The 11,662-nt window shown below is 36.0% G+C and overlaps 1 protein-coding gene across 1 annotated transcript; it reads left to right on the forward strand.

Annotated features, from left to right (window-relative positions):
• The first annotated feature begins 1,076 nt into the window (after nucleotides 1-1,076).
• On the forward strand, nucleotides 1,077-9,817 carry shox (shox homeobox). The gene is given in 7 exon segments (XM_082175458.1): nucleotides 1,077-1,467; nucleotides 2,828-3,036; nucleotides 5,509-5,566; nucleotides 5,858-5,946; nucleotides 7,388-7,603; nucleotides 7,879-7,945; nucleotides 7,948-9,817. Coding segments are annotated over 7 exon segments (927 nt in total). The 5' UTR covers nucleotides 1,077-1,214; the 3' UTR covers nucleotides 7,983-9,817.
• Nucleotides 9,818-11,662: the final 1,845 nt, after the last annotated feature.

Genomic DNA, 11,662 nt, shown 5'->3' on the forward strand with positions numbered 1-11,662 from the left:
TAAATGCCCATGATCATGTCTGATGCATTTATCTTTTTTATACATTTTAAGAATTAAAAAAAATACCCATACATAAAAAAATATTTAAATTCTTAAATATTTTGAGAGCATTTTTAGTACCCACATTTTTATTAAAGAGTATATAGATAAACTAACGCCTTGCATATATTTACATACAATATATTATTATTATCAGTGATACAGTAAAATGACTTTTCATGCAATTAAACTGAACAATTATTGCAAATGCAACTGGACACTTTGTGCTACAATCACAGCAAATTATTTCTTATCTTTTCTCATGGATGTTAAAAATGTATATATAAAGTAGATAGGCCTATTTGGACAACAATGTTTTTCAAATGTTTATTAAAAATAATTTCTCTAATAAAATAAAAGCACAGCCCTATGGGACACAACTATAGCCAACTGGAATATCAACTGTATGAAAGCGGCCAGTTTACGATATCACCTTATCAAGATACCATAACCTTAAAAAAATGATAAATTAGCCTATAATAAATGTATGCAATCTAAATATTCTATATATGAATATGTTCAATAATATAAAATATAAATAAATGTAATAAATTATATATATATATATATTTATATTTTACTTGACTTATGTTTACGATGAATAGCCTAGCTGACAAACTAAACAAAGCATTGAAAATAATGACTGGCGATGAAAATATCGAAAAGTTGTCCACAAATGGGACGCTCAGGTCTATTTACGCTTGAATTGTTTATTTTTCTTCGATCGGCAAATTCGCTATAGCCTCTGTCCATGTTAACGTCAATATACCAAAATGAACTGATAATGTCATGCTGCAATATTCATATCCTCTAATTGCGTCAGTGAAATTATCACAGAATTAATTAAACACGGTTCCCATTTCCAATTGACCACACGGCACTGTAGGAATCCTAATTAATTATAATTAAATTAAGGGGACTCCATCCAGTGCAGAATTGATTTGAGGAAAAGCCGCTGAAAGTTGAATTCAGAAGCGCCTGTAATGACTCCAGACATGATGGCGATGGGGGCCGGGCTGAGGTGGCCGTGTATAAATAGTGTGATCTGAAAAACACAGACATAACAGCAGGAGTGATCTAAACCTTCTACACGCAAACATTTCGCCGAAATCACTGCTGAGCAGACACAAAGATTCGTGTTAGATTCATTTTAAAGTGGATTTCCGTAATCAGCCATGGAAGAACTCACGGCGTTCGTGTCGAAATCCTTCGATCAGAAAAGCAAGGAGACCAGCAAAGAGAGCATCACGTACAGGGAAGTTTTGGAGAGTGGTTTAGCCCGAGCCAGAGAGCTGGGAAACTCGGAGACCAACCTTCAGGAGATTACAGAAACCAACAACAACCATTGTCCGGTACACCTTTACAAGGAGCACGTAGACCTGGAAAAGGAGAAATTGAAGGAGTTTAACGTGACACGGGCTACTGACGGTGAGTTACACCATACGCAAAGTGTAATAATGTGTTTCGCTGGAGACGCGTTTACAACTACGTTTTACGCGCGAATACGTTTGGCGTTGTTGTTGAAATATCGATACAATCTGAATAACAGTATATTGAGGTCATTTTCATTATCTTAAAGAAAGATTTCGATTGTGTTAAGAGGCTAACTAGCATGCGAGTGGAGAATTTCAAGCTGTATTCAGCTGATGCAATGGTTCGTTGATGTGTGTGCCGACTGTTTTCTTTTGTAAAAGAACAGAATACACGATAGGCAATTTTAAGAAAGAGAAATCACAATAAATGTATAAAAATAGTCGTCTGTCCTCACATTTGAGTAATTACAGTCAAAACAATAGGCCCCTGTCTTGTCAAATTTGAAATAATGATCTATCAATGTATTCCTTAGCGTTCTTAGAATTGCCAGGAAATGACTAAAGACACTTATTTACTCTTTACGTACAAAACACATTTAAAGTAAAAAAGTAAAAGTAAAAAAGAATATAATTTAACAGAACCATGTGGGTGATAATATTTTGAAAGAGAAATTTCATTTAAAACATGTGAAGAAAGACGTTTAACGACAAACTTGGCAGGCCCATGACAGTTTGTTTTTGTAATACAAATATATTAATAATAATATTAATAATAATAATAATGGTTCAATTTAAATGCCATTAATACATTAAAAACAAAACAACAAATATCATACCTTTAAAAGAATTAGAGAAAACAAATGATTGCAGTATAAGTAGCTAGCTACTGTAATTATTTAGCATTAAAGTATCTTATAAGATAAAGTTTTGCAAGTTTTGATTTAGGCTACAAAGCTTGCAAATAACACACTTTATTGTAATACAGCTCTGGAATGAGGATACAGCTCCATATTTCTTTTTTTAAAGTGCAAAGCATTGGCTCTTTGTAAACTTCTAATGTCTCCTATCTTAATGTAATTTTAGTTTAGCATAATTATCTAATTTATTTATCCATGTCCCTTAATTATAATAATCTGACACATACAAGTTATGCATATAAAAATATCGAGAACATTTATAGTTTTATTTGCAAGTTTTATTTGTGTATAGGCTATAAAGCGATTTTCCAAAATGTAGGCTATATGTGGTTTCAAAGCAGCAGTAAGTCATTGTTAATCTCGGATTTTATATAACAAAATTGTTTTAATTTTTAAACTTAAGTGTGGACACATCATATTAATTAGATTTAGGGTATTTTGTCTGCCGAATCTGAGTAGAATTCTCACCATTTGCAAGTACAATTTTTTTTAAAACTCAAAGGTAATAAACGCTTTAAAGAAATGCTTTGTTGATGTGTTCATGTTGTATTTTCACAGGAATTTACGACTGCAAAGACAAGAAGGAGGATGTGAAATCAGAGGACGAGGACGCACAGAGTAAACTGAAGCAGAGACGGAGCAGGACAAATTTTACCTTAGAGCAGCTGAATGAACTGGAGCGCTTATTTGATGAGACGCATTACCCGGACGCCTTCATGCGGGAGGAGTTGAGTCAGAGGCTGGGGCTGTCCGAGGCCCGCGTACAGGTAAGCTTATATTCACTTCACGGATTATTAGTATTTTTTATCCTCTTTATTTTTTTTGTAGTTAATTTTTTTTTTTTACAAAACTATTTTAGAACAGATAAAACAAGCAAATATCAAATCTGACTACAGTAAAATATGAATAATTGAAAACTACCAGAGAGCGTGTAGATTAATTTTTAAACGAATGCATCTTTTAGTGGAAATGCAAATAACCTGAATGTCAATTGGGGGTTCTGTGTCACTCATTTTTCATCGTTTTGCGTACATGGTCTTGAAATAGTTTAAAGTAGGCCTGTGTGTGAAAATACATCAGTAACCTTAATCAGCGTGGCATAATGGAGAAAAATAATGTCCACGGAGGTTAGGCCTATTCATAATCTGTGTATTGCTTTTATATATAATATTAGCAATAAGTCTCTTATAATAGCGCTTTTGTGTTGTTTATGTTCATATGCCCAGAGGAGTTTATGACGCTGATAACTTAATGCCTGTAAACTAAAGGGTTTTTGTTATCAGCTTATAAAGTCAGAAATAATAGGCAATCTATTTATAAAGTAGCTACTGTTAAACACTTCTTAGGAATACGTGTTTTGTTGTAGAGGAGTGAACTGGCAATTGATATAGGCTATAATAAAATAAATAGTAGCCTAAGTGTGGTCGCTAGCTAGGCCTTTATTTCTCCTACACATTTGCATAAGTAGGCTATTAAATTTGTATATAACACCATGCGTCTGAGATGTTTAACATTTGGAAACAGTTGTTGTTATATTCACTCACACACAAAGCATTTCTGTTATCTTTCGATTTATGCGGGTTCGGTTTCAGTGGGTGTGGATATGAAATAGCCTTTTAGTTCCTGCAGCAGCAGCTATATTCAAAGGAAAACTTGCTTATGTGCTGCAGAAAGATCTAACCACATCATTAAAATTAATGAAGAGATTGAACCGCTGCTGCAGGGGATACCTTCTTATGTCACTCACCTCATTTTCTCCAACCTTATCTTTGTAATATCTGCCAATGGCTTGATATACGGTTCCTATAAAAATGTATTAGGAATAATTCAATTCGGTCTTAACTCCTACAGTGACATACCTCGTGTTACAAAATGTAATGGGAAAATAAGTAACATTGTTTGCCAGTGTGACAGCTTGCAAGCACGACATGTTTTAATGTTTCAGAAGCGGAGGCGAAATCAGATTAAAAGAAGAGACCATAGAATAGGTCAGAGCTGTGATTCAAACCAAAAATTCATACTGCGTTAAAACGCCTCTCTATGAAATTTTATGACTCATATCACATTTTAAATTTCGCTGAAAAAAGTCTGAGTTAAACGCTATGGACGTGAAGTAGCTTAGTTGATATGAACCTGCTACTACAGGCCTACTAGCCTACTGTCCTATAGAAGCCCCACGCCGACCAGCTGTCAAGAATCTAATTGAAAGTTATGAGACCTCAGTGAGGAGAAGGCAGTAATTCAATTACGACTAATATCTTTCGGTTTTTGGTGCAGGGCTAAATTAAATGTCATTATTCACTGTCTCTAATAAAAATCAAACGGAAATCAGATTAGGGTATTTGTGAACCGCATCATTGAGTGGTCCTTAATGAAGAAATAACTGTCGAAACCAGTGTAGCTCACTTTCCCTATAGCATAGTGCTGGATAATTACAATCGATCAAAGATTGAAATATGATGCATTCATTGTGGCGCACTGCAAGTCACACATTGACTAATAATAATAATAATAAATAAATAAATAATAACATGTCATAATGACAAACCGGATTGTCTTTCAAAGAACAGGTTGACAGAGCGTTTGCTTTTCAATTTTAATGAGCGAGTCTGAGCGTTTAATAGCCTGCATGATTTAACTGAACTGACCAGAGCGAGTAATGATGGAGAACAGTAGGCTATAAATTCACATTGTTCAGAATTATTATTTCCCACCTTTTCAAGCACATATTTGAAGCAGCAAATACAATTTTATAAAAAAGAATAGCCTATATTTCACCGATGTAAAATTGTCGGTTAGCCAATATGCTTTGACAAAGGCTTGTAGGCCTATCGTCACTTTATTTACCAAAAAAAAAAAAAAAAAAAGGGAAGGAAAAAAACCCTACAATGTAGGCTTATTAAACGTAGTCAAAGAATATGCTACATAGCCTAAATAATTAAATTGTGTTGAAGATTTAAAAAAAAAAACTGCAATATTAACCATGATGAAGAGTTGTGGAACAATGGATAACAAAACACGTTTTCCAATTAAAGTAATATAGCCTAAAAAATTATAAATTAATATTTATAAACATTGTTTTTCTGTAATGCAGGTTGCAGGGGCAAACTGTATAGTGTAGCCTATAACAAATGTGCAAAAAAAAAAAAAAAAAAAAACATTTGTTATTTATTGTAGCCTAAAAGTCGTGAATGGTGATGAACACGATAAAGCATAACCGTATTTTATTTCTTTTTTAGGTATGGTTTCAGAACAGAAGAGCGAAATGCCGAAAACAGGAAAATCAAATGCACAAAGGTAAAATGCTGTAAAAAAATAAATAACCTAATTATTAAATTTTTGTGTAAACATAAGGCTATATTTTATTATTTTTTGTATATTTTTTTAATTTAATTTACGGGACTTGACCCAAGTCGGAGTAGCCTCCAGCCTCTGAGCACGTGCAAACCTCATTGCGCCGCAGCTCTGACAACACGCCATTTTTTGTAGAACTCATTACATTTTAAACTTAATTTAAATGGTGAAATAATTTACATTAAAAAAGTCATCATGACTATCTTTGCTAATTTATCATCCTTTTCTATTCAGGTGTTATTTTGGGCACCGCGAGTCACCTGGACGCGTGCAGGGTAGCTCCTTACGTCAATATGGGCGCACTCCGAATGCCATTTCAACAGGTAAGAATACGATTTTGTGCACTCAAATGTTCGCATTTCTATAACAGCATACATCCAAATGCAAATGTGCAGTTCAGTCGACTAAATAAACATCTCGCCCCGCCATAACACCTGCCTAAAAGTAGCTAGTGGCCGAGAAAAATGTTTAGGCTTTGACAACCAATCTGATTTGACGCTAGTCTCCATGCGTCGTGCGAAGGGCGCGAACCTTTCACCTCCGGGACCCGATGAGAGACGAATGAGATAAGAGGGACCGAGAGACATTTCATCTGGTGGTGAAGAACTGTCTGCATCACACAGACGAGAGAGCAGCCATAATTAAGCTAATAGCACAGCGAGGGGAAGGCAGATAAAAGAGATTATGAAAGAGGAATAACGCACTGATGGTTATTGGCACTGAGCAGCATTGGCAGGGCCCAGGCGTAAGGACTGCATACTGAACACCACAAATGTCCACCACCTGTTGTTCTGACTGCCCCTGTGGTGGGGTTGCACAGTCCAATTTGACTGATTTGTGGAGACATTGGAGCAAGTCCTGCTTTAATTCTGACGAGTATTTTCACACAGAGGTAATTAAAATAAATGCAAGTGCCAAGGATAAAGTCAGAAGGCCTGTGGTTAGAAATTGTGAGTAGCAAAGAAACTCAGATGAGACGGGCTGTATTCATACCTGATTATTTTCCTAAAATAACAGACTACCAGGTCTGACATTATTTATCCTCCTTTCAAAGTAATCTCCTTATGCTTCGCATTCACGTGGAAAACAAAAAAAAAGAAACACTGGTAAAACATTCTTTCCCAGTGTCAAAAACTTGTGCTGCTTGTCAGATGTTGTATTTAAGTTGGACCGCAAAATGTAAAGCTTTGAAATATTTATGATCCCTGTGCAGAGAAAGATGCATGAGAAGAATACTAAAAAATAAAATAAAAAATAAGTCACTTTTTAAGTCGGCGGATGTCTAATTTTCACCTCATCTTACTGAAATAATTGCTAAGAATCTGCAACCTGATATTTTATGCTGCCTGCTTACATCTTTTTTCCCCCCTAGGAACTATGCGAATAAATATTTATATATTTGAGAATGAATATTTTGGGTGCGAAATTGTTTATTTATGCCATTGAATATATAATTAAGATTACATGATGTTGAAGCTTTTAAAGGTTGTATGGAAAGATTCAGAGTGGATCAAACTAATATGCTGAGATTTGAGATTTGCAGCTGATGGATGTCCTTTGACTATTAAGCTGTCTGAACGCATTGCATAATTCAGCTCAAGAGCAGATGAAAAAGAATGCACTGAGTTAAGTGAGTGAGTGAGTGTTTTCACTGAAAGCACACAGTTGGAGCGGTGTCCGAGCCTGAAAGCGGATCCCTGCCGCTCCTCGAGCTGACCCCACGGCCGCTGACTAACTCCGTGTTTGTTTTTGCTCGCCCCGCAGGTCCAAGCTCAGTTACAGTTGGAGGGGGTCGGAACACACTCCCATCCTCATCTGCACCCACACCTCGCGGCCCACGCTCCCTATCTGATGTTCCCGCCCCCGCCCTTTGGATTACCGATCGCGTCGCTGGCAGACTCGGCCTCTGCAGCGGCCGCCGTGGTAGCGGCTGCCAAGAGCAATAGCAAGAACTCCAGCATCGCCGACCTGCGACTCAAGGCAAGAAAACACGCCGAGGCGCTGGGACTCTGACCCCCATGGGCTTCTCTGCTGCTCTGAACTGATAATTGCTTCTAACACAAGACTAAGCCTGTGAAAAGGCCGTGACACTCACAGTTAAAACAAAACAAAATAAAAACAAAAGAGAAAAAAGGGGTGTAAGGGGAGAGAATGAGAGAGAAAAAAAGTCACAAAAAACCAGCTGCCAAAACAAACCACTTGTAGAGAAAGGTAATTAAATACCAATGAATCACCTTTTACTTTTCGCCCAACAGGCAGGACTTCTTGGAGGCCACTGGCTCAGCCCTTTCCAGGCACAGATCACAGCCCCAGGACCGTACAAAAATGTCTGGATGTCTGTCTGAAAACCAGCGTTTAGGAGAGAAGACTTTAAAAAAAAAAAGCAAAGGCAGACACAGAGTGAGACTAGAGGTTGTGTTTTTACGGACAGACACTGAAACTTTGGAATCTCAACCTCAAAGTGAAAAGAAAGAGACGGCCATATTTGCCTCCTACCACTGTGCCGCTGCCTAGTGCACGTGCTCAATTGAAGGATAGACCTATTGGGGCTGGCCTCCATTGTAACTGACATACATCTATGTTGATCACTGCCATGATAACCCTCCACTACAATTCATATCTAAAGCCGTTATTTGCATTTTTGATTTTGTTTTCTTCTTCTTCTCCTCTTTTTTTGGTCATTCTGCTGTGGACAAAGACTGGAAACAGCAATAACATCAATGGCACAATCGCCTGGTTTTTAGTGGAATTCTTATGATTCTTTCTGTTTTAGGAGGAAATGTTGCATTGCTGTTATTTCCTTCTGGGCATGTGTATGGACTTTTAGCTTTCATTCTCATATTTTGTGCTCTCTTTTTTATGTGATGTGTCCTGGAATAGAAGTGAACCTAGCTTTTGCACTTCAGGTCTTGTATTACGGTGTTTACAATCCTTAATGCAAGATATACTACTTTTATGTAAGGGGGAAACAAATTTGGCTTTCGTTTCGCTGAAATACATTTAAAATCACCTTTTCTGTTTGTTTCAAAAAGGATAAACAGTAACTGCAACTTTGTAATTTAACATTTTAAGAAACATCAGTTTAACTGAAATGCAATTATGTGCAGTTAAGTGCAATACTGTAAATATGGAAAACGTAATATAGCGGTTGATGTTTGCTAATTAAACAATGATTTTTAAGTTGTTGGGTTTTCGGCACTGATGTCGATGTGTTGAAAGTTCTTTGCCACAAACACATCTTTAAAAGCTGTGTAAAAGATAATTTGCTGACTCATTTGCAATGTGCCATAACTCCCAGAAGTTGAATGGTATTCAAATATACTTTTGTACACGTGCATTAAAAGAGATATTGATATCACCTTAAAGCAGACAAGGACAAATTCATTTGACACTGTACAAAACTACTCTAGGTTCATGGGTCATAAACACGTCTGTTTTTTACCATAACAATAAATCCACCAAAGACAACAATTTGATCACATTAATAGAGGTAGAATTATTTAATGCTCCAAAATCATTTACAGTATGACATGCGTTTTAGCAACTGCATACACAGTCTTTTTTCCCCATATAAACAAGAAGCTGTTCCCTGAAAATATCAAATTGAATACAACACGCTCAAGAAAACAGTATTATTTCCATAAGCGTACTATGAAACAAATTGCCAGTTCGGACATCAATTGCCTTTGAACTACAATAGTAGATCTCGGTCAGGTCTACCTCTAACAATAATCGCTACATTGTGGGCTGTTTTCGTTGTTCACCATTACGGTTGTTTAGGAATGTTTCTGTTTCTTTCATTGGAGTCATAGGTGCTTTTATTTATTATTTGATCTGAAAGTTTATAAATGTTAAATAGTCGAATTTCAAGTGTACATATTTACATGGCTTTGCATTTATTTTTATATATTTTTTAAATGTTAACATTTGCAACAGTTTTAAGGAAACGTGTGACTGCAGTACATTTGTTTGACTAAAATGTAGCGTGTTTGAGTTTACAAACATTTCAGGGATGGTGGATGGAACTTTGTGTTGAGATTTTCTTGATGCTCCAAGGAATTTGTTGTATCCCATCATATTGCATATGCAAGCATGCCCAAACATGATTCACCATTGAGTTTTTTTCTGTTGTTTCACTTAAAAAAAGAATGTACATCTTGTACAAGTAATCTATCAATAAAAGTTATAAATATTTGTAAGAGAGTTTGTAAAACTTTGTGGCCCTCTGAAATTGTATGGATAAAGGTTGCTCTGGTTCAGATACGTTCTTATATAATATGCACACATTATTATTTCTACTAATTATTACTAAGACTCATTGTAGAGGAGCCACAATATATTATATCCGAAAAGCTAAAGGTTGTTTCAAATGAAATGAGAATTGATTTTCTACCATGAAGGTGATATGACACAGCATTAGCTAAAAAAGAAGCATAAAACATGCCTTAACCATCTAAATATCCTATATGTAAATAATAATCTAAGTCTAATCAGAAAAAAATCATGCCTCTGTCATGTATCAGGTGCAATATGCATTTGTACCCTCCATATATCTTAAACTAACATCACAGTCACAACTGACTTTAGCAAGCATTTTTTTGGATGGCTTGTTGCATCTGGAAACCCAAATCCAGATGTGTGTACACAAAGTAATTACAACAGGCAACATAGTGGCTTTTTGTCTAAATCGCATGGAGAAATTAGTCCAAATGGCGTCCTGTTGAGCAAGTACCCCCTAAAAGGTCGGAGCACGTTTAATTTGTAGCTTAGCACTCATACATCAAGATGGAGTGATATAGGCAAAGGCTGATACCTGCACATTTAGGTACTGACCTCTGGCTGGGGTCTGCTGGATGAAGTAGAACATAACAGCATCCTTTTATGTGCTCTAATAATTGGCAACGTAGGAGCGCCATCAATCAAGCCACACCAAGTTACGGTTTCTTTTTCAACATGCACAAACACACAAAGGTATTTATATTGGCCGCAAGTCACAAATAAAGACAAACAAGCAGCCTATGAAAGGGCTTAATTAAAAGTAAACCAAACTTTTTTTTTTATTGAATCAAATGTTATTGCTCGCATTAAAAGTGACTTGAATTTTATTGCAGTTGTACGGCTGACAATACTAAAGCTGATGTACCATTTTGTTTTATATATCTATATAAACAAATTTCAGAAAATACTTCCCAATCTAGTGCATTTGATGTAGAAACACTTATTGTGACATCTAACAACTGAGAGTATTAAAATATGAAAAGTTGAAATTCTATACAGGACAATGAAATTATTTTGAGAGAGAAAAAGCAAAAACATTTGCCTTCCAAACATTTGTTCCTGCTGAAATGAGAAAACTTAACAGATGATACCTTTTAACTTCACATGAGCCGAATCAACATCAACCACCATACTATATGTCCATGCGTAAATACAGTTTTCCCCTGTAAGTGCTAGGAAATGTTTACCTTTTTAATCTTTTAAACAAAGCTCTAAAGAAGAAAGAGGATGTTTAAAAGGTGTTGGGAATTCTAGCTGGAAAAGTTCTAAGCGTCCACATCAGGTCTTCAGGAGCTTGAGAGCATTTTAAACTACGTTAAATTCAGTCTTTGACAACCCCTTTCATTAGCAATTGGCAAAATGAACAAGGAGCTGGGCTTCAGTAACTGGAAAACATTCATCGGTTCTTCAACAGTAAGCGTTCTCCTCCACTTCAAAATGAATGAGAGTGAATATATTAAGTAACCTGGAACCTTAGGAACTTTTTAAATGCTTTAATGTTTACAGTTCCTCATTTGAAAAGGTGTTGTGCTGAATTCGAGCATACTGTATACGCAAGCATACACAATTACAAGAATCGCTCTGGAGCAGGACTTTGGTAATTTAGGTTTATGAACTACATGAACTCAATAACTAACAATAACTAACATCGCCAGATCTGATCTGATATGTTTGTAGCCAGTTGGTTCTTGTATCAAGTTTTAGGAGAAACAATGGAAAACATTACTCTAAACACTTGTGTTGTTCAACTATCAGCCATAT

The sequence above is a fragment of the Leuciscus leuciscus genome, assembly GCF_965113295.1.
Source record: "Leuciscus leuciscus genome assembly, chromosome: 7".
Classification (NCBI taxonomy): Eukaryota; Metazoa; Chordata; class Actinopteri; order Cypriniformes; family Leuciscidae; genus Leuciscus; species Leuciscus leuciscus.